This window comes from Coffea arabica, chromosome 3c, assembly GCF_036785885.1.
Source record: "Coffea arabica cultivar ET-39 chromosome 3c, Coffea Arabica ET-39 HiFi, whole genome shotgun sequence".
Classification (NCBI taxonomy): domain Eukaryota; kingdom Viridiplantae; phylum Streptophyta; class Magnoliopsida; order Gentianales; family Rubiaceae; genus Coffea; species Coffea arabica.
The window spans coordinates 44,518,577-44,545,738 of NC_092314.1; the positions used below are offsets into that span (position 1 = coordinate 44,518,577).

The window sequence follows — 27,162 nt, forward strand, 5'->3', positions numbered from 1 at the left end:
GGAGACCAAGCTCTGATACCAATTGTTAGGCCCGAAAACAACCAATGAGACAAACATAAACAATGGAAAAATCACAAATGTAACAGTAAGTAAATAAAAGGAAAGGATTGCAAATCAATTAACTACCCAACTCCTCTTGAGCTTGTAGATTAATTGAAACAAGCTACTTCAAGTTGATGAATTACAATCACTCTTGTGTACAAAGGAAGGTTCACCTCCTCCTTGGCCCAAGCAGCACTCGGTCAAGCCAGGACGTTTTACTATCCCTCAGGACAACCCTCACAGAGCTACACTCATGAAAGATTCACTCACAAATGAAACGCTTACAATGAACCTCACACCACTAAGACTACAAATATTCTTTTTGGAGTATTTTCTCACTAAAATCTCTCTAGATCTTTTGTATCTTCAGTGTGCCAAAGTTGTTTGAAGTGTCTGACCAACCACTATTTATATAGGACCAAGAAAGTGCCTCATTAATGCTTCAAACGGATAGAAAGTAGCTGAACAGTCAACTAGCCGTTGGCAGTGTCGGACGTCCGATAGCTCTGTTTTATGCGTCCGACAGCAGGCAGAGAGTTTAAGACTTTTTCTTCAATTCTTTCGGACGTCCGATAGGCAGATTTTCTGTGTCCGAAGGTATGATGTAGAACTGGAAATTTTTCTTCAATTCCTTAGGACGTCCGATAGGCTGGTTTTCTGCGTCCGAAGATACTCAATGGTTGTCGGACGTCCGATGCAGTCTTTTTGAGCGTCCGACAGCTTCAGCATACTTTGTCTTCTTCCAATTGCACTTGTTCATGGAATCCAATAATTTCATAACTGAAAATATATCTTGAAGAAATATTAGTATCATCCATTTGTTTTGTAAACATCAAAAGATAGGGATCAAGATCAACAATCTTCCCCTTTTTGATGATGACAAAACAATGGATGGAAAGAAACAAAAATAAGTATAAGCTCCCCCTCAATCATTGCAACCAAAACTTTTAAGAGCCAAACTCATAATCTCATAATAACTCCCCCTTACACATTGCATCCATCTCTCCCCCTTTTTGTCATCATAAGATGAGAGTAATAACCAGCACCATAATCCAACAACAATAACAGAAAATCTAATATTTCAAACAAAACAGAGAAATGATAGCAGAATTCAGCAATACCAACATACCAACTTATCACAGAGAAATTAGCAAATCATCGTTAGATCAGAATAGTTCTTTTCTCTCCCTTTTTGACATCATATAGATTCAGTAGTATTCAAAAATATCAGCGAAAACTCAAATCAAAATATCAGAAATATCAAAAGAAGAATATTGTGAACAAGAATCACTGCAATGATTAACAAAATCTCCTACTTGTTAAAGTTAGCATCATGTCTAACTATCCACATGTATTTCATGCCTTTTTTTATATTATTTCTCACATAGCAATCACTTTTCATGTGACCTTTTTGACAACAAAAATTACACATAATTAGGGAATTATTTATATGAACAGGTTTAATAAATCTTACATGTCTTCTCCTATGGATAACACACTCATTTGCAGCAGAATTTATCTTAAAATGAGGTTTTGATTTATTACTTTGAAAACAGTCCTGTTTTTTATGTTGAAGCAATTCATTTAAATCATCCATTCTTCTTTTCAAATCATCTTGTTCCCTTTTGAACATTTCACAAAAACTTGTTTTTCTATCAAGATCCAAGTGTAAAGCAGTCTCATTTTTTCTGAAGTAATCATTTTCAGTTTTCAACTTTTTGTTTTGTTGAAAAAGATTTGCATTATCTCGAAGCAAAAAACTAATTTTCTGTTTTAACTCCTTGTTTCTAACATAAGATTCTTTCAAACTATCATGCAATTTTATAATGAAAGATTCAAGATCATCATCATTTTCATCATCACTTTCAAATTGAGAGCTAGAAGATGTTACCTCATCATCTCCAATGGCCATAAAAGCCAATTGAGCAGGCTCTTCTTTCTCTTCAATTTCACCATCGGAGTTGCATTCATTCCAAGTGAATTGAAATTTGTTTAATCTTGGTTTTCTTCCTTCTTTCTTCTTCATCACTGGACAGTCACTTGCATAGTGTCCAGGCTGTCCACATTCGTAGCATTTGTCCAATTGTTTCTTGTTGAATTCTTGTTTTCCTTTGTGCCTTGCGTTTGAAGACTGATTCTGGAATTGATTGCTAGGTCCTCCCCTTCTAAACTTCCTTTTATTCAAGATTCTCTTGAACCTTTTTGTGATGAGAGCAAGATCGTTGTCATCACAATCCGAGTCTTCATCATCCAACAGAGCTGGATCATCTTCACTTTGAGCTGCCTTTAGAGCTATGTTTCTCTTTGCTCTAGCGTCCTCTTCCTCCTGCACTTTAGTTTTCAACTTCAACTCATAAGAAGTTAGTGAGTTAATGAGAGATTCAATAGGCACAGAATTTAAATCCTTAGACTCCTCTATTGCAGTCACTTTATTTTCCCATTCTTTGCCCAATGCATTGAGAATTTTCCTGTTCTTCTCTCCCAAGGTGTACTCTTTGCCCAACACCTCGAGATCTTTGATCAAGTCATTGAACCTGCAATACATTTTGTCAATATTCTCAAGAGGTTCAATTTTAAATAATTCATACTTTGTGACCAAGATAGCCTTTTTCTGTTCTCTCACGTTGTCACCACCCTCATGGATTTCTCTTAACTTATCCCACATTTCTTTGGCCGATTTACAGCCTTTTACTCTAATTGATTCATTTGAATCTAAGGCACTATAAAGAACATTCATGGCTTTGGCATTCAATGTGAGATTAGTCCTATCTTGAGCATTCATTTCAGCTCTCGTTTTTGGCCGAAGCAAACCTGTATCTGCATCAAGAAAGTTAGTTTCATGCGGTCCTTCACTCACAATAAACCATAACTCAATATCAATAGATTGCCAAAAAGTAATCATCCTTTCTTTCCAGCTAACATAATTGGAGCCACTAAACATGGGAGGCCTAATAACAGATTGCCCCTCAACAAACATAGCATGACTGGTTGTCATCTTTACTCCAAGCCGCTTCAGTTTAATCTCTAGGAGACCAAGCTCTGATACCAATTGTTAGGCCCGAAAACAACCAATGAGTCAAACATAAACAATGGAAAGATCACAAATGTAACAGTAAGTAAATAAAAGGAAAGGATTGCAAATCAATTAACTACCCAACTCCTCTTGAGCTTGTAGATTAATTGAAACAAGCTACTTCAAGTTGATGAATTATAATCACTCTTGTGTACAAAGGAAGGTTCACCTCCTCCTTGGCCCAAGCAGCACTCGGTCAAGCCAGGACGTTTTACTATCCCTCAGGACAACCCTCACAGAGCTACACTCATGAAAGATTCACTCACAAATGAAACGCTTACAATGAACCTCACACCACTAAGACTACAAATATTCTTTTTGGAGTATTTTATCACTAAAATCTCTCTAGATCTTTTGTATCTTCAGTGTGCCAAAGTTGTTTGAAGTGTCTGACCAACCACTATTTATATAGGACCAAGAAAGTGCCTCATTAATGCTTCCAACGGATAGAAAGTAGCTGAACAGTCAACTAGCCGTTGGCAGTGTCGGACGTCCGATAGCTCTGTTTTATGCGTCCGACAGCAGGCAGAGAGTTTAAAACTTTTTCTTCAATTCTTTCGGACGTCCGATAGGCAGATTTTCTGCGTCCGAAGGTATGATGTAGAACTGGAAATTTTTCTTCAATTCCTTAGGACGTCCGATAGGCTGGTTTTCTGCGTCCGAAGATACTCAATGGTTGTCGGACGTCCGATGCAGTCTTTTTAAGCGTCCGACAGCTTCAGTAAACTTTGTTTTCTTCCAATTGCACTTGTTCATGGAATCAAATAATTTTATAACTGAAAATATATCTTGAAGAAATATTAGTATCATCCATTTGTTTTGTAAACATCAAAAGATAGGGATCAAGATCAACAATCTTCCCCTTTTTGATGATGACAAAACAATGGATGGAAAGAAACAAAAATAAGTATAAGCTCCCCCTCAATCATAGCAATCAAAACTTTTAAGAGCCAAACTCATAATCTCATAATAACTCCCCCTTACACATTGCATCCATCTCTCCCCCTTTTTGTCATCATAAGATGAGAGTAATAACCAGCAACCATAATCCAACAACAATAACAGAAAATTCAATATTTCAAACAAAAATAGAGAAATGATAGCAGAATTCAGCAATACCAACATACCAACTTATCACAGAGAAATTAGCAAATCATCGTTAGATCAGAATAGTTCTTTTCTCTCCCTTTTTGACATCATATAGATTCAGTAGTATTCAAAAATATCAGCGAAAACTCAAATCAAAATATCAGAAATATCAAAAGAAGAATATTGTGAACAAGAATCACTGCAATGATTAACAAAATCTCCTACTTGTTAAAGTTAGCATCATGTCTAACTATCCACATGTATTTCATGCCTTTTTTTTTATATTATTTCTCACATAGCAATCACTTTTCATGTGACCTTTTTGACAACAAAAATTACACATAATTAGGGAATTATTTATATGAACAGGTTTAATAAATCTTACTTGTCTTCTCCTATGGATAACAAACTCATTTGCAGCAGAATTTATCTTAAAATGAGGTTTTGATTTATTACTTTGAAAACAGTCCTGTTTTTTATGTTGAAGCAATTCATTTAAATCATCCATTCTTCTTTTCAAATCATCTTGTTCCCTTTTGAACATTTCACAAAAACTTGTTTTTCTATCAAGATCCAAGTGTAAAGCAGTCTCATTTTTTCTGAAGTAATCATTTTCAGTTTTCAACTTTTTGTTTTGTTGAAAAAGATTTGCATTATCTCGAATCAAAAAACTAATTTTCTGTTTTAACTCCTTGTTTCTAACATAAGATTCTTTCAAACTATCCATTTGTCCAATTGTTTCTTGTTGAATTCTTGTTTTCCTTTGTGCCTTGCGTTTGAAGACTGATTCTGGAATTGATTGCTAGGTCCTCCCCTTCTAAACTTCCTTTTATTCAAGATTCTCTTGAACCTTTTTGTGATGAGAGCAAGATCGTTGTCATCACAATCCGAGTCTTCATCATCCAACAGAGCTGGATCATCTTCACTTTGAGCTGCCTTTAGAGCTATGTTTCTCTTTGCTCTAGCGTCCTCTTCCTCCTGCACTTTAGTTTTCAACTTCAACTCATAAGAAGTTAGTGAGTTAATGAGAGATTCAATAGGCACAGAATTTAAATCCTTAGCCTCCTCTATTGCAGTCACTTTATTTTCCCATTCTTTGCCCAATGCATTGAGAATTTTCCTGTTCTTCTCTCCCAAGGTGTACTCTTTGCCCAACACCTCGAGATCTTTGATCAAGTCATTGAACCTGCAATACATTTTGTCAATATTCTCAAGAGGTTCAATTTTAAATAATTCATACTTTGTGACCAAGATAGCCTTTTTCTGTTCTCTCACGTTGTCACCACCCTCATGGATTTCTCTTAACTTATCCCACATTTTTTTGGCCGATTTACAGCATTTTACTCTAATTGATTCATTTGAATCTAAGGCACCATAAAGAACATTCATGGCTTTGGCATTCAATGTGAGATTAGTCCTATCTTGAGCATTCATTTCAGCTCTCGTTTTTGGCCGAAGCAAACCTGTATCTGCATCAAGAAAGTTAGCTTCATGCGGTCCTTCACTCACAATAAACCATAACTCAATATCAATAGATTGCAAAAAAATAATCATCCTTTCTTTCCAACTAACATAATTGGAGCCACTAAACATGGGAGGCCTAATAACAGATTGCCCCTCAACAAACATAGCATGACTGGTTGTCATCTTTACTCCAAGCCGCTTGAGTTTAATCTCTAGGAGACCAAGCTCTGATACCAATTGTTAGGCCCGAAAACAACCAATGAGACAAACATAAACAATGGAAAGATCACAAATGTAACAGTAAGTAAATAAAAGGAAAGGATTGCAAATCAATTAACTACCCAACTCCTCTTGAGCTTGTAGATTAATTGAAACAAGCTACTTCAAGTTGATGAATTACAATCACTCTTGTGTACAAAGGAAGGTTCACCTCCTCCTTGGCCCAAGCAGCACTCGGTCAAGCCAGGACGTTTTACTATCCCTCAGGACAACCCTCACAGAGCTACACTCATGAAAGATTCACTCACAAATGAAACGCTTACAATGAACCTCACACCACTAAGACTACAAATATTCTTTTTGGAGTATTTTCTCACTAAAATCTCTCTAGATCTTTTGTATCTTCAGTGTGCCAAAGTTGTTTGAAGTGTCTGACCAACCACTATTTATATAGGACCAAGAAAGTGCCTCATTAATGCTTCCAACGGATAGAAAGTAGCTGAACAGTCAACTAGCCGTTGGCAGTGTCGGACGTCCGATAGCTCTGTTTTATGCGTCCGACAGCAGGCAGAGAGTTTAAGACTTTTTCTTCAATTCTTTCGGACGTCCGATAGGCTGGTTTTCTGCGTCCGAAGGTATGATGTAGAACTGGAAATTTTTCTTCAATTCCTTAGGACGTCCGATAGGCTGGTTTTCTGCGTCCGAAGATACTCAATGGTTGTCGGACGTCCGATGCAGTCTTTTTGAGCGTCCGACAGCTTCAGCATACTTTGTCTTCTTCCAATTGCACTTGTTCATGGAATCAAATAATTTCATAACTGAAAATATATCTTGAAGAAATATTAGTATCATCCATTTGTTTTGTAAACATCAAAAGATAGGGATCAAGATCAACAATCTTCCCCTTTTTGATGATGACAAAACAATGGATGGAAAGAAACAAAAATAAGTATAAGCTCCCCCTCAATCATTGCAACCAAAACTTTTAAGAGCCAAACTCATAATCTCATAATAACTCCCCCTTACACATTGCATCCATCTCTCCCCCTTTTTGTCATCATAAGATGAGAGTAATAACCAGCACCATAATCCAACAACAATAACAGAAAATCCAATATTTCAAACAAAAACAGAGAAATGATAGCAGAATTCAGCAATACCAACATACCAACTTATCACAGAGAAATTAGCAAATCATCGTTAGATCAGAATAGTTCTTTTCTCTCCCTTTTTGACATCATATAGATTCAGTAGTATTCAAAAATATCAGCGAAAACTCAAATCAAAATATCAGAAATATCAAAAGAAGAATATTGTGAACAAGAATCACTGCAATGATTAACAAAATCTCCTACTTGTTAAAGTTAGCATCATGTCTAACTATCCACATGTATTTCATGCCTTTTTTTATATTATTTCTCACATAGCAATCACTTTTCATGTGACCTTTTTGACAACAAAAATTACACATAATTAGGGAATTATTTATATGAACAGGTTTAATAAATCTTACTTGTCTTCTCCTATGGATAACAAACTCATTTGCAGCAGAATTTATCTTAAAATGAGGTTTTGATTTATTACTTTGAAAACAGTCCTGTTTTTTATGTTGAAGCAATTCATTTAAATCATCCATTCTTCTTTTCAAATCATCTTGTTCCCTTTTGAACATTTCACAAAAACTTGTTTTTCTATCAAGATCCAAGTGTAAAGCAGTCTCATTTTTTCTGAAGTAATCATTTTCAGTTTTCAACTTTTTGTTTTGTTGAAAAAGATTTGCATTATCTCGAAGCAAAAAACTAATTTTCTGTTTTAACTCCTTGTTTCTAACATAAGATTCTTTCAAACTATCATGCAATTTTATAATGAAAGATTCAAGATCATCATCATTTTCATCATCACTTTCAAATTGAGAGCTAGAAGATGTTACCTCATCATCTCCAATGGCCATAAAAGCCAATTGAGCAGGCTCTTCTTTCTCTTCAATTTCACCATCGGAGTTGCATTCATTCCAAGTGAATTGAAATTTGTTTAATCTTGGTTTTCTTCCTTCTTTCTTCTTCATCACTGGACAGTCACTTGCATAGTGTCCAGGCTGTCCACATTCGTAGCATTTGTCCAATTGTTTCTTGTTGAATTCTTGTTTTCCTTTGTGCCTTGCGTTTGAAGACTGATTCTGGAATTGATTGCTAGGTCCTCCCCTTCTAAACTTCCTTTTATTCAAGATTCTCTTGAACCTTTTTGTGATGAGAGCAAGATCGTTGTCATCACAATCCGAGTCTTCATCATCCAACAGAGCTGGATCATCTTCACTTTGAGCTGCCTTTAGAGCTATGTTTCTCTTTGCTCTAGCGTCCTCTTCCTCCTGCACTTTAGTTTTCAACTTCAACTCATAAGAAGTTAGTGAGTTAATGAGAGATTCAATAGGCACAGAATTTAAATCCTTAGCCTCCTCTATTGCAGTCACTTTATTTTCCCATTCTTTGCCCAATGCATTGAGAATTTTCCTGTTCTTCTCTCCCAAGGTGTACTCTTTGCCCAACACCTCGAGATCTTTGATCAAGTCATTGAACCTGCAATACATTTTGTCAATATTCTCAAGAGGTTCAATTTTAAATAATTCATACTTTGTGACCAAGATAGCCTTTTTCTGTTCTCTCACGTTGTCACCACCCTCATGGATTTCTCTTAACTTATCCCACATTTCTTTGGCCGATTTACAGCCTTTTACTCTAATTGATTCATTTGAATCTAAGGCACTATAAAGAACATTCATGGCTTTGGCATTCAATGTGAGATTAGTCCTATCTTGAGCATTCATTTCAGCTCTCGTTTTTGGCCGAAGCAAACCTGTATCTGCATCAAGAAAGTTAGGTTCATGCGGTCCTTCACTCACAATAAACCATAACTCAATATCAATAGATTGCCAAAAAATAATCATCCTTTCTTTCCAGCTAACATAATTGGAGCCACTAAACATGGGAGGCCTAATAACAGATTGCCCCTCAACAAACATAGCATGACTGGTTGTCATCTTTACTCCAAGCCGCTTGAGCTTAATCTCTAGGAGACCAAGCCCTGATACCAATTGTTAGGCCCGAAAACAACCAATGAGACAAACATAAACAATGGAAAGATCACAAATGTAACAGTAAGTAAATAAAAGGAAAGGATTGCAAATCAATTAACTACCCAACTCCTCTTGAGCTTGTAGATTAATTGAAACAAGCTACTTCAAGTTGATGAATTACAATCACTCTTGTGTACAGAGGAAGGTTCACCTCCTCCTTGGCCCAAGCAGCACTCGGTCAAGCCAGGACGTTTTACTATCCCTCAGGACAACCCTCACAGAGCTACACTCATGAAAGATTCACTCACAAATGAAACGCTTACAATGAACCTCACACCACTAAGACTACAAATATTCTTTTTGGAGTATTTTATCACTAAAATCTCTCTAGATCTTTTGTATCTTCAGTGTGCCAAAATTGTTTGAAGTGTCTGACCAACCACTATTTATATAGGACCAAGAAATTGCCTCATTAATGCTTCCAACGGATTGAAAGTAGCTGAACAGTCAACTAGCCGTTGGCAGTGTCGGACGTCCGATAGCTCTGTTTTATGCGTCCGACAGCAGGCAGAGAGTTTAAGACTTTTTCTTCAATTCTTTCGGACGTCCGATAGGCTGGTTTTCTGCGTCCGAAGGTATGATGTAGAACTGGAAATTTTTCTTCAATTCCTTAGGACGTCCGATAGGCTGGTTTTCTGCGTCCGAAGATACTCAATGGTTGTCGGACGTCCGATGCAGTCTTTTTGAGCGTCCGACAGCTTCAGCATACTTTGTCTTCTTCCAATTGCACTTGTTCATGGAATCAAATAATTTCATAACTGAAAATATATCTTGAAGAAATATTAGTATCATCCATTTGTTTTGTAAACATCAAAAGATAGGGATCAAGATCAACAATCTTCCCCTTTTTGATGATGACAAAACAATGGATGGAAAGAAACAAAAATAAGTATAAGCTCCCCCTCAATCATTGCAACCAAAACTTTTAAGAGCCAAACTCATAATCTCATAATAACTCCCCCTTACACATTGCATCCATCTCTCCCCCTTTTTGTCATCATAAGATGAGAGTAATAACCAGCACCATAATCCAACAACAATAACAGAAAATCCAATATTTCAAACAAAAACAGAGAAATGATAGCAGAATTCAGCAATACCAACATACCAACTTATCACAGAGAAATTAGCAAATCATCGTTAGATCAGAATAGTTCTTTTCTCTCCCTTTTTGACATCATATAGATTCAGTAGTATTCAAAAATATCAGCGAAAACTCAAATCAAAATATCAGAAATATCAAAAGAAGAATATTGTGAACAAGAATCACTGCAATGATTAACAAAATCTCCTACTTGTTAAAGTTAGCATCATGTCTAACTATCCACATGTATTTCATGCCTTTTTTTATATTATTTCTCACATAGCAATCACTTTTCATGTGACCTTTTTGACAACAAAAATTACACATAATTAGGGAATTATTTATATGAACAGGTTTAATAAATCTTACTTGTCTTGTCCTATGGATAACAAACTCATTTGCAGCAGAATTTATCTTAAAATGAGGTTTTGATTTATTACTTTGAAAACAGTCCTGTTTTTTATGTTGAAGCAATTCATTTAAATCATCCATTCTTCTTTTCAAATCATCTTGTTCCCTTTTGAACATTTCACAAAAACTTGTTTTTCTATCAAGATCCAAGTGTAAAGCAGTCTCATTTTTTCTGAAGTAATCATTTTCAGTTTTCAACTTTTTGTTTTGTTGAAAAAGATTTGCATTATCTCGAAGCAAAAAACTAATTTTCTGTTTTAACTCCTTGTTTCTAACATAAGATTCTTTCAAACTATCATGCAATTTTATAATGAAAGATTCAAGATCATCATCATTTTCATCATCACTTTCAAATTGAGAGCTAGAAGATGTTACCTCATCATCTCCAATGGCCATAAAAGCCAATTGAGCAGGCTCTTCTTTCTCTTCAATTTCACCATCGGAGTTGCATTCATTCCAAGTGAATTGAAATTTGTTTAATCTTGGTTTTCTTCCTTCTTTCTTCTTCATCACTGGACAGTCACTTGCATAGTGTCCAGGCTGTCCACATTCGTAGCATTTGTCCAATTGTTTCTTGTTGAATTCTTGTTTTCCTTTGTGCCTTGCGTTTGAAGACTGATTCTGGAATTGATTGCTAGGTCCTCCCCTTCTAAACTTCCTTTTATTCAAGATTCTCTTGAACCTTTTTGTGATGAGAGCAAGATCGTTGTCATCACAATCCGAGTCTTCATCATCCAACAGAGCTGGATCATCTTCACTTTGAGCTGCCTTTAGAGCTATGTTTCTCTTTGCTCTAGCGTCCTCTTCCTCCTGCACTTTAGTTTTCAACTTCAACTCATAAGAAGTTAGTGAGTTAATGAGAGATTCAATAGGCACAGAATTTAAATCCTTAGCCTCCTCTATTGCAGTCACTTTATTTTCCCATTCTTTGCCCAATGCATTGAGAATTTTCCTGTTCTTCTCTCCCAAGGTGTACTCTTTGCCCAACACCTCGAGATCTTTGATCAAGTCATTGAACCTGCAATACATTTTGTCAATATTCTCAAGAGGTTCAATTTTAAATAATTCATACTTTGTGACCAAGATAGCCTTTTTCTGTTCTCTCACGTTGTCACCACCCTCATGGATTTCTCTTAACTTATCCCACATTTCTTTGGCCGATTTACAGCCTTTTACTCTAATTGATTCATTTGAATCTAAGGCACTATAAAGAACATTCATGGCTTTGGCATTCAATGTGAGATTAGTCCTATCTTGAGCATTCATTTCAGCTCTCGTTTTTGGCCGAAGCAAACCTGTATCTGCATCAAGAAAGTTAGGTTCATGCGGTCCTTCACTCACAATAAACCATAACTCAATATCAATAGATTGCCAAAAAATAATCATCCTTTCTTTCCAGCTAACATAATTGGAGCCACTAAACATGGGAGGCCTAATAACAGATTGCCCCTCAACAAACATAGCATGACTGGTTGTCATCTTTACTCCAAGCCGCTTGAGTTTAATCTCTAGGAGACCAAGCTCTGATACCAATTGTTAGGCCCGAAAACAACCAATGAGACAAACATAAACAATGGAAAGATCACAAATGTAACAGTAAGTAAATAAAAGGAAAGGATTGCAAATCAATTAACTACCCAACTCCTCTTGAGCTTGTAGATTAATTGAAACAAGCTACTTCAAGTTGATGAATTACAATCACTCTTGTGTACAAAGGAAGGTTCACCTCCTCCTTGGCCCAAGCAGCACTCGGTCAAGCCAGGACGTTTTACTATCCCTCAGGACAACCCTCACAGAGCTACACTCATGAAAGATTCACTCACAAATGAAACGCTTACAATGAACCTCACACCACTAAGACTACAAATATTCTTTTTGGAGTATTTTCTCACTAAAATCTCTCTAGATCTTTTGTATCTTCAGTGTGCCAAAGTTGTTTGAAGTGTCTGACCAACCACTATTTATATAGGACCAAGAAAGTGCCTCATTAATGCTTCCAACGGATAGAAAGTAGCTGAACAGTCAACTAGCCGTTGGCAGTGTCGGACGTCCGATAGCTCTGTTTTATGCGTCCGACAGCAGGCAGAGAGTTTAAGACTTTTTCTTCAATTCTTTCGGACGTCCGATAGGCTGGTTTTCTGCGTCCGAAGGTATGATGTAGAACTGGAAATTTTTCTTCAATTCCTTAGGACGTCCGATAGGCTGGTTTTCTGCGTCCGAAGATACTCAATGGTTGTCGGACGTCCGATGCAGTCTTTTTGAGCGTCCGACAGCTTCAGCATACTTTGTCTTCTTCCAATTGCACTTGTTCATGGAATCAAATAATTTCATAACTGAAAATATATCTTGAAGAAATATTAGTATCATCCATTTGTTTTGTAAACATCAAAAGATAGGGATCAAGATCAACAATCTTCCCCTTTTTGATGATGACAAAACAATGGATGGAAAGAAACAAAAATAAGTATAAGCTCCCCCTCAATCATTGCAACCAAAACTTTTAAGAGCCAAACTCATAATCTCATAATAACTCCCCCTTACACATTGCATCCATCTCTCCCCCTTTTTGTCATCATAAGATGAGAGTAATAACCAGCAACCATAATCCAACAACAATAACAGAAAATCCAATATTTCAAACAAAAACAGAGAAATGATAGCAGAATTCAGCAATACCAACATACCAACTTATCACAGAGAAATTAGCAAATCATCGTTAGATCAGAATAGTTCTTTTCTCTCCCTTTTTGACATCATATAGATTCAGTAGTATTCAAAAATATCAGCGAAAACTCAAATCAAAATATCAGAAATATCAAAAGAAGAATATTGTGAACAAGAATCACTGCAATGATTAACAAAATCTCCTACTTGTTAAAATTAGCATCATGTCTAACTATCCACATGTATTTCATGCCTTTTTTTATATTATTTCTCACATAGCAATCACTTTTCATGTGACCTTTTTGACAACAAAAATTACACATAATTAGGGAATTATTTATATGAACAGGTTTAATAAATCTTACTTGTCTTCTCCTATGGATAACAAACTCATTTGCAGCAGAATTTATCTTAAAATGAGGTTTTGATTTATTACTTTGAAAACAGTCCTGTTTTTTATGTTGAAGCAATTCATTTAAATCATCCATTCTTCTTTTCAAATCATCTTGTTCCCTTTTGAACATTTCACAAAAACTTGTTTTTCTATCAAGATCCAAGTGTAAAGCAGTCTCATTTTTTCTGAAGTAATCATTTTCAGTTTTCAACTTTTTGTTTTGTTGAAAAAGATTTGCATTATCTCGAAGCAAAAAACTAATTTTCTGTTTTAACTCCTTGTTTCTAACATAAGATTCTTTCAAACTATCATGCAATTTTATAATGAAAGATTCAAGATCATCATCATTTTCATCATCACTTTCAAATTGAGAGCTAGAAGATGTTACCTCATCATCTCCAATGGCCATAAAAGCCAATTGAGCAGGCTCTTCTTTCTCTTCAATTTCACCATCGGAGTTGCATTCATTCCAAGTGAATTGAAATTTGTTTAATCTTGGTTTTCTTCCTTCTTTCTTCTTCATCACTGGACAGTCACTTGCATAGTGTCCAGGCTGTCCACATTCGTAGCATTTGTCCAATTGTTTCTTGTTGAATTCTTGTTTTCCTTTGTGCCTTGCGTTTGAAGACTGATTCTGGAATTGATTGCTAGGTCCTCCCCTTCTAAACTTCCTTTTATTCAAGATTCTCTTGAACCTTTTTGTGATGAGAGCAAGATCGTTGTCATCACAATCCGAGTCTTCATCATCCAACAGAGCTGGATCATCTTCACTTTGAGCTGCCTTTAGAGCTATGTTTCTCTTTGCTCTAGCGTCCTCTTCCTCCTGCACTTTAGTTTTCAACTTCAACTCATAAGAAGTTAGTGAGTTAATGAGAGATTCAATAGGCACAGAATTTAAATCCTTAGCCTCCTCTATTGCAGTCACTTTATTTTCCCATTCTTTGCCCAATGCATTGAGAATTTTCCTGTTCTTCTCTCCCAAGGTGTACTCTTTGCCCAACACCTCGAGATCTTTGATCAAGTCATTGAACCTGCAATACATTTTGTCAATATTCTCAAGAGGTTCAATTTTAAATAATTCATACTTTGTGACCAAGATAGCCTTTTTCTGTTCTCTCACGTTGTCACCACCCTCATGGATTTCTCTTAACTTATCCCACATTTCTTTGGCCGATTTACAGCCTTTTACTCTAATTGATTCATTTGAATCTAAGGCACTATAAAGAACATTCATGGCTTTGGCATTCAATGTGAGATTAGTCCTATCTTGAGCATTCATTTCAGCTCTCGTTTTTGGCCGAAGCAAACCTGTATCTGCATCAAGAAAGTTAGCTTCATGCGGTCCTTCACTCACAATAAACCATAACTCAATATCAATAGATTGCAAAAAAATAATCATCCTTTCTTTCCAGCTAACATAATTGGAGCCACTAAACATGGGAGGCCTAATAACAGATTGCCCCTCAACAAACATAGCATGACTGGTTGTCATCTTTACTCCAAGCCGCTTGAGCTTAATCTCTAGGAGACCAAGCTCTGATACCAATTGTTAGGCCCGAAAACAACCAATGAGACAAACATAAACAATGGAAAGATCACAAATGTAACAGTAAGTAAATAAAAGGAAAGGATTGCAAATCAATTAACTACCCAACTCCTCTTGAGCTTGTAGATTAATTGAAACAAGCTACTTCAAGTTGATGAATTACAATCACTCTTGTGTACAAAGGAAGGTTCACCTCCTCCTTGGCCCAAGCAGCACTCGGTCAAGCCAGGACGTTTTACTATCCCTCAGGACAACCCTCACAGAGCTACACTCATGAAAGATTCACTCACAAATGAAACGCTTACAATGAACCTCACACCACTAAGACTACAAATATTCTTTTTGGAGTATTTTCTCACTAAAATCTCTCTAGATCTTTTGTATCTTCAGTGTGCCAAAGTTGTTTGAAGTGTCTGACCAACCACTATTTATATAGGACCAAGAAAGTGCCTCATTAATGCTTCCAACGGATAGAAAGTAGCTGAACAGTCAACTAGCCGTTGGCAGTGTCGGACGTCCGATAGCTCTGTTTTATGCGTCCGACAGCAGGCAGAGAGTTTAAGACTTTTTCTTCAATTCTTTCGGACGTCCGATAGGCTGGTTTTCTGCGTCCGAAGGTATGATGTAGAACTGGAAATTTTTCTTCAATTCCTTAGGACGTCCGATAGGCTGGTTTTCTGCGTCCGAAGATACTCAATGGTTGTCGGACGTCCGATGCAGTCTTTTTGAGCGTCCGACAGCTTCAGCATACTTTGTCTTCTTCCAATTGCACTTGTTCATGGAATCAAATAATTTCATAACTGAAAATATATCTTGAAGAAATATTAGTATCATCCATTTGTTTTGTAAACATCAAAAGATAGGGATCAAGATCAACAATCTTCCCCTTTTTGATGATGACAAAACAATGGATGGAAAGAAACAAAAATAAGTATAAGCTCCCCCTCAATCATTGCAACCAAAACTTTTAAGAGCCAAACTCATAATCTCATAATAACTCCCCCTTACACATTGCATCCATCTCTCCCCCTTTTTGTCATCATAAGATGAGAGTAATAACCAGCACCATAATCCAACAACAATAACAGAAAATCCAATATTTCAAACAAAAACAGAGAAATGATAGCAGAATTCAGCAATACCAACATACCAACTTATCACAGAGAAATTAGCAAATCATCGTTAGATCAGAATAGTTCTTTTCTCTCCCTTTTTGACATCATATAGATTCAGTAGTATTCAAAAATATCAGCGAAAACTCAAATCAAAATATCAGAAATATCAAAAGAAGAATATTGTGAACAAGAATCACTGCAATGATTAACAAAATCTCCTACTTGTTAAAGTTAGCATCATGTCTAACTATCCACATGTATTTCATGCCTTTTTTTATATTATTTCTCACATAGCAATCACTTTTCATGTGACCTTTTTGACAACAAAAATTACACATAATTAGGGAATTATTTATATGAACAGGTTTAATAAATCTTACTTGTCTTCTCCTATGGATAACAAACTCATTTGCAGCAGAATTTATCTTAAAATGAGGTTTTGATTTATTACTTTGAAAACAGTCCTGTTTTTTATGTTGAAGCAATTCATTTAAATCATCCATTCTTCTTTTCAAATCATCTTGTTCCCTTTTGAACATTTCACAAAAACTTGTTTTTCTATCAAGATCCAAGTGTAAAGCAGTCTCATTTTTTCTGAAGTAATCATTTTCAGTTTTCAACTTTTTGTTTTGTTGAAAAAGATTTGCATTATCTCGAAGCAAAAAACTAATTTTCTGTTTTAACTCCTTGTTTCTAACATAAGATTCTTTCAAACTATCATGCAATTTTATAATGAAAGATTCAAGATCATCATCATTTTCATCATCACTTTCAAATTGAGAGCTAGAAGATGTTACCTCATCATCTCCAATGGCCATAAAAGCCAATTGAGCAGGCTCTTCTTTCTCTTCAATTTCACCATCGGAGTTGCATTCATTCCAAGTGAATTGAAATTTGTTTAATCTTGGTTTTCTTCCTTCTTTCTTCTTCATCACTGGACAGTCACTTGCATAGTGTCCAGGCTGTCCACATTCGTAGCATTTGTCCAATTGTTTCTTGTTGAATTCTTGTTTTCCTTTGTGCCTTGCGTTTGAAGACTGATTCTGGAATTGATTGCTAGGTCCTCCCCTTCTAAACTTCCTTTTATTCAAGATTCTCTTGAACCTTTTTGTGATGAGAGCAAGATCGTTGTCATCACAATCCGAGTCTTCATCATCCAACAGAGCTGGATCATCTTCACTTTGAGCTGCCTTTAGAGCTATGTTTCTCTTTGCTCTAGCGTCCTCTTCCTCCTGCACTTTAGTTTTCAACTTCAACTCATAAGAAGTTAGTGAGTTAATGAGAGATTCAATAGGCACAGAATTTAAATCCTTAGCCTCCTCTATTGCAGTCACTTTATTTTCCCATTCTTTGCCCAATGCATTGAGAATTTTCCTGTTCTTCTCTCCCAAGGTGTACTCTTTGCCCAACACCTCGAGATCTTTGATCAAGTCATTGAACCTGCAATACATTTTGTCAATATTCTCAAGAGGTTCAATTTTAAATAATTCATACTTTGTGACCAAGATAGCCTTTTTCTGTTCTCTCACGTTGTCACCACCCTCATGGATTTCTCTTAACTTATCCCACATTTCTTTGGCCGATTTACAGCCTTTTACTCTAATTGATTCATTTGAATCTAAGGCACTATAAAGAACATTCATGGCTTTGGCATTCAATGTGAGATTAGTCCTATCTTGAGCATTCATTTCAGCTCTCGTTTTTGGCCGAAGCAAACCTGTATCTGCATCAAGAAAGTTAGGTTCATGCGGTCCTTCACTCACAATAAACCATAACTCAATATCAATAGATTGCCAAAAAATAATCATCCTTTCTTTCCAGCTAACATAATTGGAGCCACTAAACATGGGAGGCCTAATAACAGATTGCCCCTCAACAAACATAGCATGACTGGTTGTCATCTTTACTCCAAGCCGCTTGAGTTTAATCTCTAGGAGACCAAGCTCTGATACCAATTGTTAGGCCCGAAAACAACCAATGAGACAAACATAAACAATGGAAAGATCACAAATGTAACAGTAAGTAAATAAAAGGAAAGGATTGCAAATCAATTAACTACCCAACTCCTCTTGAGCTTGTAGATTAATTGAAACAAGCTACTTCAAGTTGATGAATTACAATCACTCTTGTGTACAAAGGAAGGTTCACCTCCTCCTTGGCCCAAGCAGCACTCGGTCAAGCCAGGACGTTTTACTATCCCTCAGGACAACCCTCACAGAGCTACACTCATGAAAGATTCACTCACAAATGAAACGCTTACAATGAACCTCACACCACTAAGACTACAAATATTCTTTTTGGAGTATTTTCTCACTAAAATCTCTCTAGATCTTTTGTATCTTCAGTGTGCCAAAGTTGTTTGAAGTGTCTGACCAACCACTATTTATATAGGACCAAGAAAGTGCCTCATTAATGCTTCCAACGGATAGAAAGTAGCTGAACAGTCAACTAGCCGTTGGCAGTGTCGGACGTCCGATACAAGATTAGCTTTATCAGGAGCCGCTTAAGACAATATTGGTCTATCCAGTCTTCATGTTAATACCCCTAACGGCAAGTAAACACCCACGCTATAAGTGCCCAGCAAAATGGCCCTGCAATTAATTTGAAATAATCAGAAGTGCCTCTGCGGGAACAACTCCAAACACTTTCAGCGTGAAACTTTGCATCAAAATCACAAGCTTTTGCACATTGTCAACAAAGGCACCAAATAACAATCGGAAGAACAGGAATGTTGTGCAGTAACTACCTCAACAACTCTAATCCTCAGTTTAGAATGCAAAAAAAGTCTCCATATAAGCTCTATTTATGCATCAATGAAGCGAAGCTACATAAGCATAAATAAAGCTACATAAACCATTGCGTAAACTGAACCCTGTCAATAACTGGAAATCACGAACTAAAGTTGACAAATCACACCATTATCTTACTGACTCACATTGTTCCAGTAAAAAGAACCTTCAACTTCCTGGTTTTGAACTTGAAGTGAGCCTCTTAGAGGTATATTCAGTTGCAAGATCATATAAACAAGGTCATATTTCCCATAGAGTTCCTAATCTAGAGAAAGAGAGGACAGAAAAAGAAAACACTCTAGACAAACAAACAGCATGTTGAACCAGTCAGGACATGATTTGTGATCTACATTGATATCAAAAGAAATACTCGAGTATAAAATGCATGACTTCGATCAACTTTTTGCCACCAATTGGACAAAGATGCCCCTTCCAAACCCTATGACTAGTATATCTACAAATACATCAAGCACAAGCAAATTCAAAAAACTTGTTTAGCACCAGGTGCATACCATTCTCCATGTCTAAGTCCTTACATGATGATCAAGACAGCAGCAAAACTAATGAAAAGACCCTTGAAACTAAAATTGTTGAAAGACAAAAAGATTCTGTGCAGAGTAAGAATCTTGCATCCTCTGAATAAGAACCAAATTAAGTAATTGACTTCTTCAACACTCTAGATGAAATTGGCAGCTCAGGGATAAGACAAAAACCAAGCTTAACAGAGTTGGTTAAATCATCAGTTTCCTAGTTGAAATGCAATGCCCATACTTTGCTTACTTAGGTTTTAGACTAAGAAAAATAAAAAAAATTGGAGAAAAAAAAAAAAGACTAACCAAGTAAGAGTAAAACAACATTTGCATCTAGGAAATCATTATCCCAGAATAGCCACCAACTTCATCTGCTAGAATGAGGAAAAACTGGTTAAATGAATAGTTGGCTTCTCAAGACATGATGCCTATTAAATGTTACAGGCAACATGTCAATAGATGTAAAAAGTCCCCATGTATGGGTTTTGCTAAATATATATATGTGTGTGCGTGTGTGTGTCCTTTTTCCAAATATAGCAAATTATAAAAGTTCTGTCAAAATAAGCACTACCATTAGCCAACCTACAATGGCTTCAAAAAAGGGTGAAAACTTATTTCTCAAGATATCATAAGCAATTAAAAACCTTTGGCTTCAAAAAGCCCTCAACTATGATAGCACCTTTAAGCACATAAATATATATTCCTTGAACAAAACATAAAACTGCATATGCTTGTACAAATGTCCACATGCATCTACAAAACCCGGCGTACAATATATGTGGTAAAGATGTAGGAGATTCTGCAGCACATAAGACTGACCATCAGATTTTGAGTGTGAGTCAGATAGAAAAGAAGGCACAGAATATTAAAAGTAGCCACAAATACCCAAAATTGCAAACAAATAGGCATGACTCTATAAGTGAAAATCAAGAGTACACTGCTATTTATTTGAATTCTGAAGAAATTTAAAAAGGAAGTTACACAAGACACCAACTTTTGCTCTATATTATGTGAGAAATATAAGAACTTACACCAAGTCTATTCTATTGTGTCTTCTTTTCCTTGTTCAGCATGCCTGGAATCTTTCTCAACAATTTATGATCAAGCTTTCTGTACTGCACCTGAACAGAATCATAAGCCACCACCAACTTGATATCGATTTGATCTTGGTACTTGTCATACAGAAAAGGTAGCGAGAGACTAAGAAGAACCCCTGATTCAAAAGAAAAGAAGGAAGTCCAAGTTAATCATATGTCAGAAAGGTTTGTAAAATCTGACTCCAAAGAATCAAGCAGCAAAATATCTCACCAATGTATAGCAAAGAGAGAAAGTTGAAAAAGCTGCCGATGTATGACACCAGCCACAATCCTGCAGCAACCTGACCAAAGCCACCCAAACTTAAACATCACACAATTCGTTTTACCAATTAGATTTGAAATATGCAAAAAGCATCACAAGAACAATAAAACACACCTGAACAAAGAGCTTCAAGTTCCCACCAATAGCAATGTCACATGCAATCAACAGCACATTGTTAATCCACCCTCTCGTAACATCAGCAGCCTTGGTCACAGTTTCCTCCGAAACCACCAGATCAGGAAGAGGAGGTAGAGGTCTAAAATTGCATCAATTTCGTCATTCAAACACATCGAAAAGGAAAAGCACATCATTTTATAACTCTTAAAGTAAAAGATCAACCATTTTCAGACTCCAGGCTACTGAAATGCCTCCTACTCCATTCAACCATTTCTTTCCCCTATATACCCAGCTGGACATTATGCAGTTTTCAGTGATTACGCTAAGTAATTATTAATACCACTAGTTCAACACTTTACCAAACAAATGCTTCGAAGCATGACTGAAAATCGAGACCAACAATTATGAATCGAAATACGCATGAGTTACCTATTAAGAAGCGATGCAGATTTAGCCCAGAAGAAGAGTATTACAACGAGAAGCAAGATGACATTGGAAATGAAGGTTAAAAGATTATAACCCGCCCGTTCGAAAAGGAACCAAAGAGTGGTTGAACCCACAAGCACGGCAACACTTGTACCCCATCTTCTCCACAACAACACATCAGCAACTGTACCCACAATAGCAGAAACCAAAGGCCAAAAAAGAAAACAATCAAAATATATTGAAACCAACTCCAAACAACTACACAGCCTATACGAAACTAATAGCAAATGAAAAAAGCAAAACAAACATTTCACCATTTAAAAAATACTCAACCAAACAGCAAAAATTTCACCATCTAAGTCAATGAAAATGAGAATCAATTAGAAACTGGCACAGCCGATTAAAAAAAAAAAGATTTTAAAAAAAGTCAGCATACTACGCAGTAAAAACAAGTCTTCCCCACCAATACATATATTCCAATCTGAACACCATTTAACCAAATGAATCGCACCGGATTCCTATAGTCTTGATAAATATGAATAACATAGCGTACGGGAAAATTGCATTGGTGCATGTTTATATGAATAACAGGAAAGAAAGAGAGGAAGGAAATGTATAGTACCAGAACCACCGCCGAGAGCTTGATGGACTGAAGAAGAATGCCGATGAGAGTCTCCCATGGCGGGCCGGTTTAGGGTTTTCCGATGATTAATTTTTGGAAAAATTATTATTTGGATTGGGAGGATGAATTTTTGAAGGTGGGGTCGGAATTGGGCGAAGGGGTAGTAATTCTGCACAATTGGTGGAGGCTGGTGAGCTGTAACTTTGTACCTACCATGCAATGCCACTTTTTAACCTTTTTTTGCTTTGTTTATAACTACTTTTCCAATTGATTGGATTAATTAAGTACAAATTTTTCTTTAATCTATATATATATATATATATATATATATATATATATATATGCATTGAGGATTTATTATACATATTCAACTTTCAATATATTTTCCTAACTGAATGTTGGAATGATTAACGAGTAATGAAATTATGGTTCTCTGCAAGCAAAAAAAAAAAAAAAAATGCATTACTCAAAAGAATTATATATTTCCACTTCGATTATATATATATTTTTTCACTTAAGAGTATCCCAACCTTTATTTGACCAGACTAATTCCTTAAGACTAACAAAGCCCCGTCCAAGGATGTCAACGAGTTACCTCACGAGAGTCGAATCTGAAACCTTGCAGTAAAAACTAACAAGGATGCCAGCGAGTTACCTCACCTTGCAGTAAAAGCTAGCGACTAGTTCCGACTGATACTCCCATTATATACTTTTCTTAGTTTCTGATGTAATATACTAATAATCATCAAATTGTGATATAATTCAGCTACGTTGTTTTATTTTCTTTATACATGAAGTAAATTTTAAAAGCAAATATGTAGTGATGCACATAATTAAAAGATGGACCCAAAAAACAAATATCATAATGTAATTCGATTTTGGACAACATAGTAGTAACGGCTTAATTTGAGAGCTACACTTGAACGCAAATCTTTAGCCTTATGGTTATGGCTGCTTGGTTCTCTTGGAACAAGAAAATCACAGATGGAAAGAGTACAAAGCATGAAATCGTTCTCAACAAGAAAAAATGATGAGTGGAACCCTTCTCTTTTACGTTAAGTGGACTGTAGACCAAGGGGACTTTTTGCCAAAAAGTTCAGCAGTATCATTTTGGCTTTCAGGCAATGAGCAGCTGTGAATAGGCTCCTTAAAGAATACTACTACTTGCCAAACCAGCACTACCACTAGCATACAGGTTTCTTCAAAAAACCAGTGAAAGAACCAGACAATTGGAATGCATGGCAAGAGGTACCAAAAACTTGGGATGAAAAAAAAAACAAAATTAAAAGGCAAGTCAAGATCTCAGCCGTAGCACACAAATTAATTTGGTTATGCACAGGATGTAAGTCATATTTTCAAGATACACTTCGCTACAACGCAGTTCACTCCTGGTTTCTTTCATTCCGCAGAACTTCACCTGGTGACAGAAGTTTCTACTGTAGTTAGAAATTCTCTGTGGACAGTGCTCTTTCTCAAGGGTTAGTTCACAAAATTTTTCTAGCATCACACATGTCATAACCCCCAATAATGAAGCGTCCCTTGCTTTCTCCAGGCTAAAGAGCTCATTTTTCACCCATGCCTCCGCAGGCCCAAACAACACCCCCCCGCCCCCAAAAAATATGGAAGCACCGCTGTGAATCAAATGTTAATTACATGTCAACTTCATCGTTTGAATCTGCATCATCATCTGAGGATTCGTCCTTCTTATGTTCTTCTCCCCCATCACTTACTTTGGTCTTCTTCTCTTTCTTTCTCAGTTTTTTCTTCTGGCGTTTCATTCGCTTCTTTGCTGTGCGCTCCTCCGCAGCTTTTAATCTTTCTTCCCTCCTCATATTAAATTCTGCTATTTCTTTTCTTTTTTGGTAGTCCACATCCATCCTCGCAAGTCGATCTTGCTCTTTGCGTCTCATTTGCCGATACTGTCTCCCAGAAAATGCATGGAAGAGTTAAGATCTTCATCACAATTAACAGATGGTAATTGAGTTAAACAAATACCATACCATCAAATGTTAGGCAACTTTCTGGACTAGACAGATAAACATTGAAAAGACAAAACACACGCAACACTACTGCCCATGAAAAGGGAAAAGACTCGCAAGTGCCCATCTTACCCAAAAAATAAATCTGGTAAAATACAGTAACTACCTATGGCCACCTTATGCCTTCAGTAGGTGCTTATGTCAAGCAAAGTTCCCCTTCACCCACAAAGGAGGCTAAACACAGGTCTCTTGTTATCAAGTTCGGTTGGTCCAACTAACTGCTTGTTCCCCAGATAAAAATCGCAAAACCCAGCACCCAGCTCCAGCCCAAGCCACCCGTTGCCCCAAAGCGATAAAATGATGATCAGTTCTTGAACTGGAACACACTAGAAGTTCACTAGTTTAACAATTACTGAAACCAATAAAAGATAAGGATTCAGATCATAGAAAAATGAACTAAACTAATGCCATTTGTTTCTCACTTGTCAGTACTTTATACTCGAACCGAAAAAGTCAATAGTTTTCCGGTCACTAATAGCTCTGGCTTCTCAATAGTCTTCCTTGAATTCCTCAAAATCTTGAAATGGGTAATTCCATGCATTCAGGTTTTCTGGTAGACGCTCAACAGGGCTCGGATTGTTTAGATTGAGAGGTGCTTGGAATTGAGGTTCAGTAGAGTTTAAAACTTGGTGAATATACAAAGAGAAAAGGCTAATATTCCATATTTTAGATGTCAACATGTACATCGGGTGCACCAACAGCCTATGTAGTCTCTTTTTCTTTTTTTTTTTTAATTTTTGTCTCATTCTTGTGCCCAGCAGCTGGAAACCAAATCACCAGTACTGAAGCTATAGATTCTCAACGTCTGAAGGCTTTCATTGCAGTGGCAAAAGAAATTCCTTTACTTACAGGTGATTAAGCCAATCAAACAATTTCTTCACTACGCCACTATATTGAGTACTGACCCAGTAAACACAATTAGCACAACAATAATCAGTAAATGTAATACCCACTGTAAATATTCATTCAAACAAGGGACTCCAGCATCAGTTCAGTGAAAAGGCACCATAGAGGAAATCATAATCTGTTAGCATCGACTCAGCTGTTCTCAATCATGTAATAAAAGCTGTTGTCAGCCATTAAGACACAGTTAGTTTGTCAGCTGATGTGAGCTAATCATGAAATAATTTGCTGGATTCTACGAAATTTAGGACTTCTGTCGAAGTGCCCCTCAAAATCTTCTGATATCTTCTCAATTCACAGATTATTAAAAGCTACATTTTTTCGAAAACATATCATCGTCAATTTTACATCAGCATTGCGGAACCATTCTTAGTTACTATACTTTGGCTGGACTTAGTACAATCTGCAAACATCTAATTACACAGCCGAGCCAAACTCCAATGACAAAGAACCTAAGTTGGATTAGTGATAGGGTCAGGTTAGGACTGTATAACGGAAAATTGATAGAATCTAGGGTTTAGGACTTCAGGCAGAAGAAAGAACTAATAATTACCTGGTGGAAGTCACCGGAGCCAGAACCGGCAGAGCTACCGGAGGTGTTACTAACACGAACGGGGACGCAGTCGATGATACGGCGGAGCTTGACCTCGAGATCCTCCTCCTCGGGGTTAGGAGCTGGCGGAGTGTACTCTACCAGTGCATTGGATGACGAAGAAAGTGACGACGAAGAAAGTGACGACGAAGACGGAGGACGAGGCGGCTTCTCGGACGTCGCTACCACTTGCAAGTCGCCAGCGGCAACTGGCACCATCGCCCTACTTCCTCTTCCTCCTCCTGACGACATTACGTCTCCAATCTCTTGTTCTCTGCAAAAGCTCAAAGCCCAGCAAAATTGGGGGGTTTCCGGTTCGGTCTGATTTCGATTGATCAATCTATTCCTCGGCCCACGCTTCCGGTTTCTTAAATTTTGGAACCGGAACCGGTCGAACCCTTAAAAAGTATAGTTTTAATTAGAGGTACAAACGAATCGAATCGAATCGAATCTCAATTTATATAGTTTTATAAAACTCGAATTCAAACTTGATCTCGACGAGTTCAAAATGTAAAGATCAAGCTTGACTTTAAAAACATAAAAAAAAAATTATTTATTTTTTAAAAATAAATATAATAATAATTGTTTAACAAATAATAAAATGTTAAGGATATATATATATATATAAACAAGCGACTCGCGAGCTAATAAGTTGAGTATCTTTGAATTCAAATTCGAATTCGATTTGATCTGCTCAAATTCGACTCGAGTTCGATGTTGATCATTCCTGATTGATTGAAAAAGTAAATTAAGGGGGTCAGTCTCTAAATTTTGATATTTATCTATTTTTTGTTTTAATCAAATTTTTTCTGAGGATTTCTTGTATTTTGATCTGCCTCTATTCATTTCATTTTTATGTTTTTGTTTTGAATGCATTAGAAAATTTTTTGAATGTATTTTCTACTTTTTGATTTTCTTTTTATATTAGACTAAATAATATAGATTTCTATAACTATATTTATTTATATATATAGAGTGGAGAATGGCGATTAAAATGAACTATTCATGAATGACAAATCGCAAAATTCTCTACACCTAAAAAAAGCAGAAAGATCCAATGAAATCATTACATTATATTGACAATTTCAAAAAACTGTTCATTCTATGATCATAGTATGATGGCGGTTGGATAAGTAGACCCCCATCATCTAGTGGTTCAGGACATCTCTCTTTCAATGAGGCAGCGGGGATTCGACTTCCCCTGAAGGTAGAGTACTGAAAGAAATTTAATTATGGATTATCAATAAATCTAAAAGTGATTCTTCATAGGTCGATGCTCGAGCGGTTAATGCGGACAGACTGTAAATTCGTTGGCAATATGTCTACGCTGATTCAAATCCATCTCGACCCAATAATTCGCCCAATTCACCAATTCAATTTATCACGAGAGGGTATAACCCCCTATCTTTCATAAAGATTCGATGTGGAGATAAAAAGAATAAAAATCTCTGCAAGATCCCTTTCACTGGCATTGTAATTCAATTGGTTAGAGCACCGCCCTGTCAAGACGGAAGCTACAAGTTCGAGCCCGGCCAGTCCCGACGGATCCAATAA

The 27,162-nt window shown here is 36.5% G+C and overlaps 2 protein-coding genes across 2 annotated transcripts; both read right to left on the minus strand.

The window, feature by feature from the left end:
• Positions 1-18,706: 18,706 nt before the first annotated feature.
• Positions 18,707-22,260, minus strand: LOC113735191 (reticulon-like protein B11). The gene is made up of 6 exons (XM_027262167.2): positions 22,075-22,260; positions 21,456-21,636; positions 21,024-21,165; positions 20,859-20,928; positions 20,582-20,763; positions 18,707-18,822 (listed from the first exon to the last, which is right to left on the minus strand). Exons 1-5 carry the CDS (start codon positions 22,130-22,132, stop codon positions 20,594-20,596), a joined length of 621 nt encoding a protein of 206 aa, XP_027117968.1. The 5' UTR covers positions 22,133-22,260; the 3' UTR covers positions 18,707-18,822; positions 20,582-20,593.
• A 1,123-nt stretch (positions 22,261-23,383) lies between these two features.
• Positions 23,384-25,952, minus strand: LOC113735192 (uncharacterized). Its single transcript, XM_027262169.2, has 2 exons — positions 25,570-25,952; positions 23,384-23,993 (listed from the first exon to the last, which is right to left on the minus strand). The coding sequence occupies exons 1-2, from the start codon at positions 25,858-25,860 to the stop codon at positions 23,724-23,726; spliced, it is 561 nt and encodes a 186-aa protein (XP_027117970.1). The 5' UTR covers positions 25,861-25,952; the 3' UTR covers positions 23,384-23,723.
• Positions 25,953-27,162: the final 1,210 nt, after the last annotated feature.

Bases quoted from the DNA above. Each gene is read 5' to 3' on its own strand.
- LOC113735191 (XM_027262167.2), bottom strand. From the start codon at position 22,132: ATGGGAGACTCTCATCGGCATTCTTCTTCAGTCCATCAAGCTCTCGGC. The intron at 21,637-22,074 runs GTACTATACATT...TTGTGGGTACAG, and splicing joins AGCTCTCGGCGGTGGTTCTG to TTGCTGATGTGTTGTTGTGG. The intron at 20,929-21,023 runs GTGTGTTTTATT...GGCTTTGGTCAG, and splicing joins ACTTGAAGCTCTTTGTTCAG to GTTGCTGCAGGATTGTGGCT.
- LOC113735192 (XM_027262169.2), bottom strand. From the start codon at position 25,860: ATGTCGTCAGGAGGAGGAAGAGGAAGTAGGGCGATGGTGCCAGTTGCC. The intron at 23,994-25,569 runs GTAATTATTAGT...TCTGGGAGACAG, and splicing joins GCTCCGGTGACTTCCACCAG to TATCGGCAAATGAGACGCAA.